General features: G+C 42.6%; 1 protein-coding gene across 3 annotated transcripts in view; it reads right to left on the bottom strand.

The window, feature by feature from the left end:
- Positions 1 to 18,373, bottom strand: part of TTC28 (tetratricopeptide repeat domain 28) — a 700,068-nt gene that overhangs the window by 155,463 nt on the left and 526,232 nt on the right. For all 3 annotated transcript variants that reach the window (XM_051826641.3, XM_008274620.5, XM_051826643.3), the window contains one exon: positions 4,431 to 4,938. In XM_051826641.3, the coding sequence (XP_051682601.3) occupies positions 4,431 to 4,938 (508 nt within the window). The remainder of the gene's footprint in view (positions 1 to 4,430; positions 4,939 to 18,373) is intronic.

The raw sequence follows: 18,373 nt of genomic DNA on the forward strand, positions 1-18,373 counted from the left end.
TCCATGTCTTACTCCCTGGAAGCTATGACGTCACCTTCCATGGGAATTTGCAGGTGTGATTAAGTTAAGGAGCCTGAGGTAAGCAGATTACCCTGGACTGTGGGGGTGGGCCTGACGTTATCACAATCCTCATGGGAGGGATCCCGAAGCCAGGAGTAGAAGAGACAGTGATGTGCTGACAGACTCAGCTGTTGGAGCAGAGAAGGCACAAAGAAGAAGGTGGCCACTAGGAGCTTCCAAAGGCAAGGAACAGTTTCTTTCCTGGACCAGCTCTGTCAACATCTTGACTTTAGCCCAGGGAAACTGTCTGTAGACTCCTGACCTCCAGGGCAGTAAAAGAATAAATCTGTGTTGTTTTGGGCAACTACACTGATGGCGACTCATTACAACAGCCACAGGAAACTAAAATAGAGAACAGGAAGAGTGGCACAGTCATCAACGGAATTAGGAAAGCTAGAAAGGAAAACCCTATTTCATGTTTGGACTCAATAACTTTGACAGATCAGCCTGAGAATCGGACGGAGTAACCGTGGGGCAGTTGGAAATGTGAAAACGATGTTCAGGCAAGAGAGAAGTCAGTGCTGCTGAACACAGTTTCAGAAGCAATGTGTGCTGAAGCAGCAGTCACAGGTTGGAGGTACAAATGACAAAGGCAGGTACACTAAGAATAGACAAGAACCAGAGGAACAGGTGTTTGGTATACTGGTTATGATGCTACAACTCTGTGACAACAGTAAAAACCACTGAATCGGACTACAGACTTTATGCATATGTGAATTATATCTCAATCGAGCTATTACAAAAAATAACAAAAGGTGATCGATCAATCAAGTCCAGCCCAAGATGACCCCCTCTGGTTTTAGCAGACAAGGTGTTTTTTTTTTTTTTTAATTTTTTGACAGGCAGAGTAGACAGTGAGAGAGAGAGAGACAGAGAGAAAGGTCTTCCTTTGCCGTTGGTTCACCCTCCAATGGCTGCCGCGGCCGGCGCGCTGCGGCCGGCACACCGCACTGATCCGATGGCAGGAGCCAGGTACTTATCCTGGTCTCCCATGGGGTGCAGGGCCCAAGTATTCAGGCCATCCTCCACTGCACTCCCGGGCCACAGCAGAGAGCTGGCCTGGAAGAGGGGCAACCGGGACAGAATCCGGCGCCCTGACGGGACTAGAACCCTGGGTGCCGGCGCCGCAAGGTGGAGGATTAGCCTAGTGAGCCAAGGTTTTAAAAGCAGCTGTCTTTACCAGGCTCAGCTACATAAAGAGGAAAATAGTGAATCAACACGCCAATCTTAGCAGAAAAACTGAATGTTGAATAAAAGAACCAAACAGCCACTCTAGAACAAATACAATATATATCTTTAAAAAAAATTTACTTGTACAGTAAAGTATCAACCATGCCCAGAGACCCTTCACGCTTGGCAGAGCCCTGGGGAGGCCCTCCCTGAGAAGAGTCTTGGTTTACCCAAGGACCTTGACCTTGCCAGTCTCTGCTCACAAAGCGATTTCCTGTGGGGGATCAGGGACACGTCCTATCACCTCAAACTCCACAGGGTTTAGGGACACTTGCTATCACCTCAAACTCCACGAGGAGGGAAACCAAGGCCTCCTCCGCAGGTGGCCAGCTCTGTCTACACGAGCAAGGTCCAGTGAAACTCTGGATATCAAGGCCATCCCCTGTGCATGTTGTCAGAGATCAGTACTTGGAAAAACTGGCGCTGTCCATGATTCCACCGGGAGAGGACAACTGGAAGCTCTGTGTTCTTAGAACTCTCTCTGACTCTGCCACATGGGCCTCTTGCTGTGGCTGACTTTAATCTGTACTAAATCATCACTGGGAGTATATACGTTTTCCTGTATTGTATACTTCCCTAAGATAAACTTCAACTTATAAATTAGGCACAGTAAGAGATTAGCAATAATGGATCTACTCTATCTCTTTTGAAATAGTCAAGATAAATAATAATATTATTATATCACAATTGACTGCAGATAACTAAAATCTCCAAATGTGAAAATGGGTGTGTGTGTATGTGTGTGTGTGTGCGTGTGGTGGGAGTGGGGTGGGAAGGACCATAATTAAAAATTATGGGATTTAAATAAAGCAGTATTTAGAGGACATTTTATTTCATTTTCCTTAATGCTTTTATTAGAAGAAAAGGGAAGCAGGCATTTAGCCTAGTGGTTAAGATGAACACGACCCTTACTGGAATAACTGGGTTTGATTCCTGGCTTCAGCTCTTGATGCCAGCTTCCTACTAATGCAGACCCTGGGAGGCAGCAGTGATGGCCCAAGTAACTGGGTCACTGCCACACACATGGGAGCCCTGGATTCCCAAGCTGGCTCCCACTTTGGCCACAGACCAGTCTCATTGCAGATATTTGGGACATGAATCTATGCATGGCCTTGCTCGCTCTCTCCCTCTCTGTCACTCTGCCTCCCACAGAAGAAAATAATTTTTTTAAAAGAGAAAGAGTCCATAATTGATGATCTAAGATTCAACCTCAGTAGGTAGAAAGAGGATCCCAAGTAAGCAGAAAACAATTATAAAAACTAAAAGCAGAAATAAATGAGATAGAAAACAGAAAAGCAACAGGAAAAAAATTCACAAAAGCTAAAGATTCTTCACAACAATCAAGAAAATTGATCTCTAGTTAGTGTGAGTTGGGGGGAGAACGTAGGATGCAAAACACAAACTACAAATATCATTTTTTCAAGAGTGAAAGAGGATAATATATATTCTACAAGCATGAACATAATAATAAGGGAACAGTATAAACAACTTTAGGCCAATAAATTCAACAACTTAGATGAAACAAAGTTTTTGAAAAATATAACTAATCAAAGCTGCCAAGAGAAAAAGGAAGATCTGAACACTCTACTACACACAACCTGAACTGCGAGTCCCAAGCCCTCCAATCCATCCAGCAAGCCCCCATGTGGCCCATTTACCTCAATACCTAGTCCAGGTTTTCTCACACCTACATTTGGGAACCTTCAGAAGTTCCCGTTCACCAGCATATCACTTGCCTGGTTCTCACACTACATCTTCCACCACACTCCCAAGGGCATCCTGCCACCACTGCTCAGCTAGACAACCTACTGCAGCTCCTCTCACTCGTCCCTTGCCATCGCTGCTGACATCCTATTCCTGGCCAGATCTCACCTGTCCCTCACCTAACCTCCTCCAAGAAGCTTTCCAAGCTCCTAGCCCTTACAGTCTCCCTTCTAGAAATCCCAGGATAGCACAACACCATTAACCAGCAGGGTAGGGAGGCCACTGTTGTCTTAAGTGTTCATCATAAGTAAATGATAAGCTCTTCGAGGGCAAGGATAATTTTTTACCTTCTGTATCCCTTAAAGCAACTATCCTAGGATGAAGCACATAGTAAGGATTCAGTAAACGCCTGTAACCATATGAAGCCAAGAGCCTATTTCTGTGGTTCTGTTAGACTCTCTAGACTCCCATTCTCATCAAGACTGTCTTCAGAGCCATCGCTAAGGATGTGCAAGACTTTCTCCAACAACTGTTCAACAAGGGTTCAGTTAAAACAAGCAGAGGGCGGTCGGAGCTAACACGACAAACAGGGAGGGGATACCGTGGTTTGGCAGATGAGGTAAGCAAGAGGGTTTTATATTCTGTGTCCCATACCAGCGAGGTCACCTTCCCCTTGTTCTCTCCCCACCCCGAATCCCTGTGGGCACAGGAATGGGGCCAGCTCATACTTCCAAACACATCTGTACCTTCCATTCACTATGTATCCACATCTGATGGGATACAAAGACAAAATAACAATATCTTCTAAGAAGTAGCAATTACTATGTCTTACCACTACATATAAACTCTCAGATTATAAATGTCTTAATTTTAACCAAGTACTAACAAAACAGTGACAGCAAATTTTACTTAAGAGATCTTTTACAAAAATAATTCTGCATTTATACTAAAACTAACAACATTATTGGTGAATACACATGATTTTGAGAAAAACTAAAATTTCTCTGGGGTAAAAGTCTCCAGCTACAGAAATCCTTGTCAGGAAAACTCCTCTCGAATTCCCTTCCATCGATGACTTCCTAGCAGCCTCTGTTTTATTTAGACCACGCATAGCTCTCTATCATCTTTCCATGCCTCTGCTCTGTAATTAGATAAATCTGGCTGCTCCTCTCTGTCGATGGATTAAAAGGTTGGAGTGCTTTGTTTTTCTAGCATTTCAGAGTGGTAATCCTTAGGGGACTCTGATGATAGGAAAGACTGTGTGATTTAAAGTAGGCAGGCTCCACAGAAATCTATCTGAAGGAAAGACATGACACGTGCAATGAGGAGATCTCACGAATGCAAGCACACAGATTCCTGCTAAAGCCAGTGGTGCACCTCAGCTATTGGCAGCTCACGGCACTGGTGTGGAATCTTGCAGGCAACTTTTTCCTTACCCAGATTGGATGACGCTCGCCCTTCGGCAGCCCGGTCTTTGAGGTCCTCAGCGATGCTCAGCTGCTGCTCGTGGTACTGCTTGGCTCTTTCCAAATCCTGCATGCACCTGGCAGCATGGCCCAGGCCAGCATAGGCCCGCATCTCAATAGCCTTCTCCACCAACTCCTGCGCCAGCTCCAGCACGTAGTTGTGGTAGGACATGGCCTTGTCAAAGTTCCTCCTGTAGTGATAGGCACTGCCCAGGTTGCTGTAGGCCCGGGCCTCCTCTCGCTTGTTCCCCAGGTCCTTGGCTATCTTCAGATGTTGCTCGTGGCACTGTACAGCATTCTCAAAGTCACCCATGGCAATGTACACAGCTCCCATGTTGCCAAGCTCTCGGGCTTCAGAAAGTTCGTCTTTGGATTGCTTGGCGAGAAGAACACACTGTTTGTGACTGGCCAGAGCATTGGGGTAGTCTCCAATGGCTGTGTACACGTGGCCCAGACTGCTCAGGGCTGATGAAGCTGCCTGCAGAGAAATGGTAAGGCAGAGAAATGGAAGCACATCAGGAAATGGCTTTGGTTTGTCCCCGCAGATGGAGTTTCACACACTTGGCCTACAACTATCAATCCAGTTCCTACTGGTGTTCCTATCAGTGGTCCACAGACCTAAGCAGAACTGATAAAGAACACACCCAACAGCAAGCCCTTAACAAAAAAAAAAAAAAAAGAGAGAGAGAGAGACAATGATAATTTAATCAGTGACTTTCCGTACCTTATCTCATAGAAACAGGTTGTATAATATATATTTCTTTTAGTTTAAAGACTTATCAACATTTCCAATATTCACTATGAAATTATGTCTCTGTTAATACCTATTAACCTCTGTGGTATAAGAAACTCACTGCTGTGTATAACAGCCCACAGGACAGTCCCGGGAGAAATCCATGCCTGACTCTGTACTCCGGGGCATTTCTCCATTTGTGTCTCCTTCCACAGCAAATGCATACATGAACGGTAAGGGACGGGGCGACCACACTGGAGACTCCTGCTCGCTTACCTTTGTTCCTGCACAGTACTGCTCACTGTGGCAGGTTTCCACGTACGTGAGTCTCAGAGGCCAACGATGCGGGGGTTACAAGCTGTGCCTCCGCATGCGGCCGTCTCCATCGGGCCTCATTAAGTCTCGCCCCCCCTTCCCAGGCTCACACTGGCTCTTTAAGCTTTGCTTTTCTTACGCAGCCGCGCCTCTGAGCCCAGCCTCTCTGTGCAGAGGGCAGCTATCTTTCTAGTCCCATCATACTGCTTGTCACTTAACCAGCTCTTGTCCCAAGAAAGCATACAAATCCTTTCTATCTTAAAGGTTTTCATGAAAATGAGTCTGTCCATATGGTAAACCACAGAGGGACAACCAAACTAACAAAGAGGATGTTACACAGTTTCTAGAATCTTACCAAGTAGACACAGTGTTTAGATTCTAGTCTGCAGTTTCCAACTCCCTCTTAGAAATAAAAAAGGGAAGTTATACTGGGCAATTTTTCTGCCTTTCTTTTTATTCTAAGAGGTGGAAGCTTGCCGACGCTTCTCTTCCTTCCGTACTTGTGTATAGCTGGAGTCCAGCAGGTCCCTTTCTCACAATGCCCCTTCTGCACAGCATGAACACACAATGCTGGCAGCACAGAGGGTACGCTCTGTCACAAGTAGGCAAGTCGCCTTCCCAAGAGCCTTTCGCTGGAGAATGACAGGGAGGGGTGCTGGCCTCCCGAGTAAGGCATTTCTTGATGACAAGTGCTCTGTCTGTGCACTTTGGAACACTTTTATTAATATTTTATGGATGTGAGTGATTTGCTACCCTACATTCTTTGCCTGTGAAATAGCAGTTCTTGATCAAAACGACTGAGACCATTTTCACCATGCTTGAAAATAGTCTATTTGGGCCAGCGCCACAGCTCACTAGGCTAATCCTCCACCTGCGGCGCCGGCACACCGGGTTCTAGTCCCGGTCGGGGCTCCAGATTCTGTCCTGGTTGCTCCTCTTCCAGGCCAGCTCTCTGCTGTGGCCCAGGAAGGCATTGGAGGACGGCCCAAGTGCTTGGGCCTTGCACCCGCATGGGAGACCAGGAGAAGCATCTGGCTCCTGGCTTCGGATCGGTGCAGCGTGCCGGCCATAGCAGCCATTTGGGGGGTGAACCAACAGAAGGAAGACCTTTCTCTCTGTCTCTCTCTCACTGTCTAACTCTGCCTGTCAAAAAAATAAATAAAAGAAAGAAAGAAAGAGAGAGAGAAAGAAAGAAAGAAAATAGTGTATTTGCGAAATGTTCCACACTGTTTTCATTTTGCTTTTACCATTTCACAGATGTTCCACCAAAAGATTTAGAAAGCAGGAGAAATAAATACTGAGAGAGTTGCGTTTCTGTTGTTTTCTTGGTGGTAGAGAACAGAAAAGTCCCACAAAGTAACAGTGCTGCCACAGCGTGCTGCTGGCAGAAGCAGCAATGATGTCACAGAACGGCGTGCCACTCGGACATGTCCAGGCCTGAGGTTCCCGCTGTAAGGGCCTCTTTGGGACCAAGGTTAGGACTCCACGTCAGCACCCTGAGCAGGGGTCTTTCTACTGCTCACACTCCCACCTGCGCCCCAGCCCAATAGCCTTTTATCCCCCCCTCGAGCCAGGCCCAAGGACTCAGCCTTTTTCCTCTCCTTGAGTAGTTGGCCCTCCCACCTCATCCTTTGGGCTTTTCTCTACCCAGCTTTGGCCATGGAGGACACTGGTCCCATACTCTCCCACCCACAAACCTTTCCTGTCCTCAAAGTAACACACACAGGCTCTTTCCCTAGTGTGGCTTGGAGCAGACACACTTGGTTCAGAAATGCCCCGCCCATCACCAGCACCAGGATCTCCAGCGACTTCACTGCTCTGAGCCCGGACTTCAGGAGCAAGCCAGAAACTCAGCGTTTTCAAACAGACGTGAGCCCCTGTCAAATGTGGAAGCCATAAATAATTTACTAGGTGGGTCCAAATGGCAGATCTGGTTGGAGGTAATGAGCCCTTGAACACTGCGGGATATGGATTTATAAGGCTCAGGGTCGGCACAATACCCCAGCATCACTGTTCTCAGCAACTGCTGTCTTATCCCAACTCCGGATGACAGCCCTGAGATCTTGTTTCTGGCTTTTCGTTTGTCTAAATGCCAAGGAGACCAGGCTCTCTGAACACAAGGCGGGCAAGTATTTGGCTGTTTCCTCTGTAAGGTGTGGGGGAAGGGAAGGATGACCACGTGGGCTCTTTCCTGGCCACCTCCAGTCAGCAGGCAATGTGGTCAGGTTGGGATAGCAAGTGTCCATAGGGAGAACCCATCACAGCTCTGAAAGCAGAGGCATCTTGAGAGTGCAGTAGCATTTAGTCAGAGGCCCTGGCTTGTAATCCTACTGAGCCATTTTGCTTCTTCATCTCATCTTTCTTACTTGTGAAATGGTGCTAATACTACTACTGTGCAGGCCTCACAGGGCTGGCAGGGGCTCAGATGAAGTCGAGCGTGCAAATGCCCTTGGGGGACTCCAACATGCACCATACTAAGGTGGTGGTGGGGGTGTTTTATGGCTACAAACTGGTGGGGCTGAGCTCCGTTACAAAGCAGAAGCTGGTAATGGCAACTGAACATATCAGTCATCGTGGCCAAACATCTGTATTCCTATCAGTTGCCACAGGAAATGCCGTCCAGTGTTTTACAGCCCCTGGGCAAATAACATGTGATGATATTTATCAGCTAAATGAATTACAAATTAATCACTTGTCTTTGTTCCTGTTCCCGCAGATAAACTCAGATCTGAAACATGGTTGCAGGCTGCTAATGAGAATCTGAAGCCCCACTCTCTATGGGGAATCACAGGCCCCACCTCAAGCAGATGCTGCTTTTACCAAGAAGGTTCACACTGCCTTTGTATATTAATCTCTTTGAGATTTTTGTGCTAGAGTAGCAGCAGCTGCTTCCCACAGTGGAAACATTTTGGAACATCTGTATTCAAATACTAAAATGCACACAGTTATGCTAACAAACTTTCTGGTTGGAGTAAGATAATAGTTTTCTCTTTCTGCAAGACATAAATTACTCATGTTCTTGCCAAGGCATAATTTCCAGCTGCAGAGTTAGGCACAGAGGAGTCAGTCACCCCTCGCTCTGTGGCCTGAATATTTACAGATGAGTTGTATCTATCAGTTTTGTGGCATCCTAAGCCAAAGGAGGAAATTTGTTCGGATTTAGCTAAACCATCTTTACAGGTTTTTAGCTTACAAAATAAAATTTAAGATTCTTGAACTATAGCCACATTGATGATAGCACCATTAAATATTAAATATTATGCTCAAGATATAAACATTAGGCTCAAGATCTAGCACGTTTTTGCCTTTACTGTGTATATTTTTCAAAGGGGCTCTATCTTGTGGGAAGATTAAATACGCAGTAGTGTTACATAGAAAATATTCAATACAATTGCTGACTGATTAACTGCATGAAGTTGGAAAAATGGAAAATGCACCTATACCAGTACCAGAAATACTGCCTTTCTTTTTTACCACTCAAATCCACACGTATCATGTGTCCCCTGCCAGTTCAGTCCTAGATGAACCATCCACAACCAAGTAGGCAAGGGGGACAGCAGAATAGAGATAGACTTTGGAATCAGACATGCATGGGTTTAAACGACATCCTTTGTGATAATGCACACTACGTAACAACTCTGGGCCCCAGGTTCTTCATCTGTAAGATGGGAAGGGAAATCTCCAACAGAACAATGATGAGTACTAGATAAAATAGGAACTGCAATGAGCCCGGGTCAGGGCTTGGCATATGGAGGATGTTCAACACTTTTTTTTTAAGTTTCTCTTCCTACTCCTATTTAGTTTTATTCATTTCAAAGATATGGTAGAAGATGAATAGAAAATGGAACATGAAGTTATGCTACCACAACTACAAGGACAACACAAGAAGCTTGCTTCACTCGTGGGTAGTGTTATCATCTTCATATACTTCATCTATTATTATTTAGCAAATGTATACATAAGAAAATTCCCCCTTTACTTAGGGTCATTGTAGAATCATTGTTATATATAACACATAAGCTTGATAACTGCAGTTGGCATCAAGTGGTCAAAGTTTATGTTTTGAGTCTGTTGCTAGGTTCATTTGTTCATTCATTCATGCATTCAAGAGAATTTTCTAGAATCAAATTTAATTTTTAAAAAAATTATTTGAAATGCAGAATTGCAGAGAGAGAGAGGAAGAGACAGAAGGAGACAGACAGAGATATCTTCTATCCACTGGTTCATTCCCAAATGGCTGCAACGTTCAGAGCTGGGCCAGGCTGAAGCCAGGAGCCAAGAGCTTCTTCCAGGTCTCCCAAGTGGGTACAGAGCACCAAGCACTTGTGCCATCTTCCATTGCTTTCCCAGATGCATTAGCAGGGAGCTGGATTGGAAGAGGAGCAGCTGGGTCTCAAACCAACACCCATATGGGATGCTGGAATTGTAGGCAGTGACTTAATCCACTGCCCATAAATTTAATTTTTAATGAAGGAGCAAAGACATAGCCAAGGATATTCTTTTCAACAAGTGGTATTAGAACAGTAGATAGACATCACATGCCAAAAAAAAAAAAAAACAACAGATAAAGAGCTTACATTTTTCACACACAATAAACCAAACTTGAATGAAACATAGATCTATAAAGGAAAATGCTGAACCATAAAACTCTTAGAAGATAACATTAAAGAAAATCTAAACATCCTTGAGTTTAGTGGTAAGTTTTTAGATATAACACCAAAAATATGATCCATGAAAGAAAAAGTTGGTAATTTGGACTTCATTAAAGGTAAAAAAATATGCTCTGCAAAAGATGGTATTAAGAAAAAAAAAAGACAAGCCACAGATTGAGAGAAAATATTTACAAAATACATATTTGACAAAAGACTTATATCCAAAATATAAAGACTCAACAATAGAGGCAGGTGTCTGGAGTAGTGGTTAAGATACTGGTTGGGACACCTATATCCATTGCAGGAGTACCAGGGTTCAATTCCTAGCAGTACACCCAATTTCAACTTCATGTCAAATGTGCACCCTGTAGGTAGCAATAATGGCTCAGGTAGTTGGGTCCCTGGCACCCATGTGGGAAACCTGGGCTGAGCTCCCACCTCCCAGCTTTGACCTGGTCCAGCTCCATTGTGGGCATCTGGGGTGTGAGCCAGAGAATAGGAATGCTGTCTCATTTTCTCTCTCTCCCTATCTCTCAAATTAAAAAAAATAAAAAGATACATGCAGATAACAAGCAAGCATTTGAAAAGTGCTCAACATCACGTTATTAGGAAACTGAAAGTTAACACATAATGAGATACCACTACGTTTTCATTAGAATGGCTAAAATCCAAAATACAGAAAACAACAAACGCTGGTGAAGATGTAGGGCAACAGAAACTTGTGAGAATGAAAAATGGTGCAGCCACTTTGGAAGGCAGTGGGAAATTTGCTACGTAGCTAAACATATCATCATGTGATCCAGTAATGATGCGTCCACTTATTTACCCAAAAGAGCTGAGCACTTAATGTCTACACAAAAACCTGTTTATGAATGTTTACAACAGCTTTATGCAGAAGAACTTAAATGTATGTTATTTAGTGAAAGAAGACAGTCTAAAAGGTTACATTTCATATGATTCCCCTATATGATGTTCTGGAAAAGGCCAAACCTTAGAGAAAAATGATCCGTGGTTGCAGGGACTCAGCAGCAGCGAGAATAATAAACAGGTAGAACATGGGGGACTTTTAGGGCAATGGAACTATTCTGCCTGACACTGGAGTGGTGGAGACACACTCGACACATGTTAGAACTCTCAGAACTGTGTAACATAAAGAGTGGACCATAATGTAAATTATGAACTTCAGTTAACAATAATATATCAATACTGGTTCATCAATTGTAAGAAATAAATCACATGAATTTCCAGATGTTAACTATAGGAGAGACAGAATGCGGTAGAGGAAGAGGGTATGTGGGAACTCTGATACTGTAAATCTACAAATGTTCTAAAAACGTTTACTAATTAAAAGTATGGAAATAAATTGGAGTTTTTCTCATTGGGGGATGGGGTTAAGTCTAGGAAATGGAAACGACACTAGCGATGGCATGAAATGTGACTATGGGCTATGAATAAAGAGCGAGAAGCTAATTAGACCTGGGAGTAGGGGTTGGTGGTGGGCACTGCATATTTTGGTAAGTTCTGTCTATCTACCAGGTTGTAAAATCTACAGCATTTTCCATGTATACTGTTTCAGATGGTCACTGTAACAAATCTCTTAAGTGTCATTATTATTATATCCATCTGTGAGACAAAGCTAGACTCAAAAAGGTAAAAACTAAAAAAAATAGATAAAATGAGATGCTTAAAGGAATCAATTTACAACAGTGCCGGGGTTCAGATCCTCATACATAGACTCTAGCTCTTGCGCTCATTTGACTACACACAATTTAGTCTCTTTTGTGGAATTCACAATTTAGCCAGGGTACAGTGGGTACCACAGAAGGTTTAAAAAGGAGAGTCATATGACTCTCTGTACATTCAGATACCATGAAGTAGATAAAAACCAGGCAGTTCAGTAGTAATATCAACTATAAAATGTTTAAATAAATTAATGACTAATTAGAAAACAATTAAGTGGGCCTGGCATTGTGGCATAGCAAGTGAAGCCGCCACCTGTGATGCCAGCATCCCATGTGAATGCCGGTTCAAGTCCTATCTGCTCCATTTCTGATCTAACTCCCTTCTACTGTACCTGGGAAGGCAGTCAAAGATGGCATGAGGGCTTGGGCCCCTGCACCCATGTGGGAGACTCAGATGAAGCTCCTGGCTTCACAATGGCCCAGCCTTGGCTGTTGTGGCCATTTGGGGACTGAATCAGTAGACGAAGACAGGTTCATTCATTCTCTCTCCCTCTTTCTCTCTCTCTCTCCCCCTTCCTTTCTCTGGGTAACCCTGTCTTTCAAATAAATACATAAACATTTAAAAAGGGAAAAAGAAAACAATTAATTTAAACACTAATGATACCAAGGGTAGACTTTAGGGCCTTCCACAAATATCCCAGGTTCACTCCTTTCAGGCAGGTAGGACAGCATATACCTGCCTGTATGATATCAGGTATGGGTGGCTATGTGACCTGTTTCAGCTAAGAAATGTGGTCACTTCTAGGTAAAGCTTTAGGTGCCAGTGAATGCTGTTCCACAGTCTGTCTTCTCTGTTCTGCAAACTGTTCCATCAGAATTGATCTTTAAGTGAAAATCATGGCAATGTGGAATAGTCCCTGCCTCATCCTTAAAAAATACACAGGAGATACAAGAAATAGACCTTTGTCTGGGCCAGCACTGTGGCTCAGTGGGTTAACGCCCTGGCCTGAAGTGCCAGCATCCCACATGGGCACTGATTCGAGACCTGATCCACTTCCGATCCAGGTCTCTGCTATGACCTGGGAAAGCAGTAGAAGGTGGCCCAAGTGCTTGGGCCCCTGCACCCATGTGGGAGACCTGGAAGAAGCTCCTGGCTCCTGGCTTTAGATCAGCGCAGTTCCAGCCATTGTGGCCAACTGGGAAGTGAACCAGTGGATGGAAGACCTCTCCCTCTCTCTCTGCCTCTCCTCTCTCTGTGTGTAACTCTGACTTTCAAATAATAATCTTTTTTTTTTTTTAAACCTTTGTTGTTTTAAGCTTTGAGATTTGGGGGTTGATGATTATTATAGCAGAACCTAGTCTATCCTGACTCGTGCAATACTATGTATCAATTAATAATTTCATGCTTCAGGACAAATCAGTTATCACTTATAGTTAACACTATCTGTGGTTCAATTATGTGACAGTTACCACAGATTTCTGAACAATAAAATTTTAGGTATTTTTATTAAAAAAATTAATTTGAGGAGAATTGGGTACTAAAAGTCAGACTTAAGAATCTGCATTCGGACCAAAATTATGGCCTAGAGAGTTAAGCCACTGCCTGCAATGCTGGCATCCCAATATGGATGCCACTTCAAGTCTCGGCTGCTCCACTTCTGATTCAGCTCCCTGCTAATGCACCTGAGAAAGCAGTGGAAGATGGCCCAAGTTCTTGGGTCCCTGAACCCATGTGGGAGACCTGGATGAAGATGCTGGCTCCTGGCTGTTGTGGCCATTTGGAGAGTGAATCAGCAGATTAAAGATATGTCTGCCTGTCTGTCTGTCTGTCTCCTTCTCTTTCTGTAACTCTGCCTTTTAAATAAAGAAATAAATCTTTAAAAAAAAGAATCTGCATTTATCTAGTTAAGAAGGTCTATCTGGTAGTGATTTATCCAAATTGTAGGTTTAGAGAGAATCAATACTCCCCAAATATAAAACTATAGAAACAGAAGTTTGAGTGATGTCCCACCTCTGTGGGGTACAGTCTTAAATGACTTATACTCCTTATGGAATGAGTGTATTCTAGCTTGAAAATCCACCCTTAAACTGAACTGATAAAGTAATCCTGTATAAAAGCTCAATTGATGGTCATGAACTTCTGGAGCTGGTTACTCAATGGTCACACAAAACCTACTGTAGAAGAACAGTCAAAGAAATTTCATAATCTATGCTGTTGAGGACACTGTCCATGGTATTACCCAATGTCGCTTTAGAAAACAATCAAAATTTCTTTCAGATCCCAGGACAACTAAGAAGTCACTATAGTTTTATCTTAAGAAAAGTATGAATCCTTTAGGTCACATTTACTTCTTTCTTTGGGTCACCAGGAAGCTCCTGACCTGATACAGAGCTAGCTGCCTTTCCCAGTCAGATGGAATTCCAAAGAATGTGCAACTCTGGGCTCCAGTCTAGTGTCCGACCCTAATCCCCTCGTAAATCTGATCTTTCTTCTTCTTCTAAGTTTTGTTTCCTGCTCTCACACATCTTTCTCGGATTAAAGTAGACAAATGGAACACAAACAAAAGACAATTAAATATTAAGGATATTGGGATGGAGAAGGTGTCCAGAATGGGATCTCTAAGAATTATGAATGCTTGGCCACAGCCTACAGAGAAAAAGGGGCCCTAAATACCACACAAACGGAGTACATTTTAATTATATGGTCTTTCATAGTCTTAAAGCATTTCCATGCTGCACATGCCCGCTAATTGGTGTCAGATTTGCTATAATCAATCTAACTAGTTTGTCCCAATGCCTAAATTTAGGATTGGAGGAATATTCTGCAGTTATTACTAAAAAGAAAACAGTGATTTGTACATATCTGAATTCTTTTCTACCATAATAGTTGGAATAGTTTGTTGGAATCTTAACTCAGAGGCTCAGTGAGAGCTGCGAGTGATAGTTATAACTTCTTCAGGGAAACCTGTCAGCCTTTTCTAATACTGTGAGGCCAGAGGAGTTTTCATAGTAATTATTTTTATCAAAATTACATTAGAGCTGGAAGAATAATACAATGTCAGAAAGATCTATTACCTAGACCTAAGACTTGTTATCACAGGTGATAAATTATTTATAATGCCCAGCATTAATATAGCAATGTTTTCAAACCTAGGATTTGTAAATGTCCTTTGCAGATGCAAATTAACAGATTAATAAGGAAACAAGCTTTCTGGTATGAGGAGCTGGGATGACAGATTAGCTATTAAGAGCAATTTATAGGTCATAAGATATGAAAGTTGGCAAGAAACACTACCTCTGCCGGCTCTATAAATAGTAAAACTGCATTTAGTTTCCCAGAGGTATCCTGTTAGACATTTTAATTATACCATAAAAACTGCCAGAATTTATAATGATTTCTTTTTTTTTTTAAACTTGATGCTCCATGTAAACTTGATGCACTACAACAGGCATCTGTGCTACAAGCTGTAAATGCCACGCTGCAGCCCATGACGACTGTAGCTGCAGCCCATGACGACTGTAGCTGCAGCCCATGAAGACTGTAGCTGCAGCCCACGAAGACTGTAGCTGCAGCCCATGAAGACTGTAGCTGCAGCCCATGACGACTGTAGCTGCAAGAGGTGCGACCTGTGAGGAGCACTGGAGGAACCAGACAGCGCACCCTAACACCTCCTCCAGGTTCCTCGAGGACTCTCCTCCCTCTTTCACATCCCAACGCCTTCCATTGCTACCACGCCGTCCATCTGGGACAACTTCACAAAGCACTGTGTTCTACGTAGCTCCGTAGCCACAAAGTGATGACCACGTAAAACTCCCATAGTCCTGGAAGTTCTATTAAGGGAGCTGAGTTTGATTCCCCCTCTCACTTGAAATAATCCTTTAAAGTTGTTTTTGGAAACTGACCTGTCACTCTTGGTTTTACCCACATCTTCAGTTCCATGTGGGGAAGGGGAAAGCAGATACCTAGCTTCATATGAGTTTTCTGTGGCACATTTCACTCAAGTTTCCTCTGTAATAATTTGACCTGGATTAGGAAACATATTCTGCCATAATTCTTAGTCCAATCAAAACTGTTCCATTCCACACTTGCCAGACAACCCAAATTTCAGTGGGCTATAAAACATTGTTCTGTAGGGGACTGGAATGTAGCCAATCACCCTTCAAAGACAGTATTTACACTAAATCATAAAATCTGGCTTTGGCAGGGCAGGATATAATGAAGAAACTCAGAGGAGGAGAGAGATGGAAAACACATACGTGCATGAGTGCACATACAAGAGGTAGAGAAGACATTTCTGGAAGAAAAAAGCCCAGCAAAGGACAGCTTATTTGCAGAGGACAACAGTTAACAATTAAACAAGAAATTTTTCTATCAAATGGAAAGGAATCCTCAAGGATCCTGGGAGGATGTTAGGGAATTAAGAAACAACTGAAAACTTTCCCTTCCACACTCAGTATAAAGGATAAGCGGGCAGAAACCTATTGATATGCATAACTTCTGAATGTCCAGGAACAAATGACTCACAGCCTCAGGTCTCTAAGCTATCACTCATTCCAGCAGATTTGATTCTGCTGGGTGATTTCAAAACCAGATTTGAGAAGAAGAGACAAGACAATTTTCGAATTGGAAGAGGACTTATAGACTGCCTAACCCACCAGCTTTCAGACTTTGTCTAAACCAGATTCCAAATGCAAGTGATGCATGTGATGAAGTGCACAGCTGTTCAAATTAGCCTGGATTAGGGAGGGTTCTCCTTCCTTCCCGAGTAACTCCAAAGGGCATCTGTGGCACCCTGAAGGACTCTTCAGAGCAGTTTGACAATGACTTACCAATAAAATCCCTCAACATCTGTAAATACAGAAACTAACATCAAGAAAAGTCAACTTACTCGGCGGGAGGTCAGTACACCATGACCAGCAAAGGCAGGATCACAGCCCAGGTCTTCAGGGTCCCGGCAGGAAGCCTCCTCTATGTGCTCAGGTGCTACTCCATCAGGCCTCCTCACAGGCACCTCAGGTCCAGTCCTCCCTGCCTTTGCTCAGTTTCTTACGGCTACCAAGATAAACTAAGTAAATGCTATCACTACTTCTTTCAACAACCAGTTGAAAGCTCAGCATTTTTCCCCTATTCTTTGTCCCTCATAATTAGTGGCCATCTAAGATTAGCTTTATTAGACTCCTAAAATTATACTCACACCAGTTTTTACTTCAAAACCTTTATTTTAATTCCAATTATTTATATATCATACCTATTTAGAATTAAGTTCTCACAGTTTCAAGGAACAAATTATTTTTTAAAATTAAAGTGGCAATGTCAATAGGTGAAGTTTATAATACATTTTAAATACATACAGCTTTGCTAACCAACTACTTCATGATGCATTCAATGGTAAACTTAGATAATTTTAACCAAACTCAAGTACCTTTTCTAGGAACTACAGATTCTGTCTCCTGAGAAATAATGGATTTAGCAATATCAAAGAAATACAATAATGAGAACTACACAGGTTTGAACCCTGTCTCTGCCAACTACATTTCCTTAAGAACATTATTTTCTCTGTGTCTTTGTTTCCTTACCTATCAAATGGGGGCAATGATATTTACCTCATGAGACGAGCATGACCATACATTTGAAGAGCTCAGAATTGTGCCTGGCACACAGCAAGCATTCAATTACTCTGAGTTGTTATTATAGATGCTAAATGCCAATAAAATTGAGTAAATTAAGTAATTTTAAAGTCACATATTTATATAATTTAATCTATTTGCACATTTATTTAAAATTTAAATGTACCAAATTAGTACCCTCCTTCCCCTCCCTCGTTATACTAATTAAAAACCTGAAAATCTCATTTCCCTTGCGTGGCATTTGTCACTGTTCCTTTGGCATTGAAATTATTTGGGCATGCAAGCACATAAATATTCCTTTTTGGAAATCCCCAAAGAAAGAAGGCATTCCACCAAGAGCTAAAAACAGAATATAATATGTTGCTCACTAAAGAAAAATTAAATTTTTAATCAAGATATTATTTTTTTAAAAATTAACTTACCACAAAAATATAGAAGGTGGCATTAAATACAGGTTATACTGTCAGACAACATTTCTAATTATAAGTGTGACCAAATCATTCATCATGTTAATTTTCAATTTGTTTTTCAGTAGTATGTTTGTTTTGGAGGAAAATGAATATTCAAATATGAGCTAAGATTCAAAAGAAATATGTTCTCCAACAAAAAGAGGTGATTCATATACTTTCTCTTTACCATAATAAGAAAAGGTACAGGATGAGGTGAAGAAGTGAGTAGCAAAAACAAGATAGGTTAGCTCCATCTGGGAGTTTATTTTTTTAATGTAGTTTAAATTTTATTTGTTAATTTGTTTGAGAGAGAGAGAGAGATTGACAGAGCTGCCATCCACTGGTTTACCACACAAACTCTGCAACAGCCATGGCTGTAGCTGGGCTGGGGCAGAAGCTGGGAACCAGGAATGCAACCCAGGTCTCCCCCATGTGTGGCAGAAACCCAATTACT

This window comes from Oryctolagus cuniculus, chromosome 21 (assembly GCF_051225735.1).
Source record: "Oryctolagus cuniculus isolate XC-2025 breed Fujian yellow rabbit chromosome 21, ASM5122573v1, whole genome shotgun sequence".
Lineage (NCBI taxonomy): Eukaryota > Metazoa > Chordata > Mammalia > Lagomorpha > Leporidae > Oryctolagus > Oryctolagus cuniculus.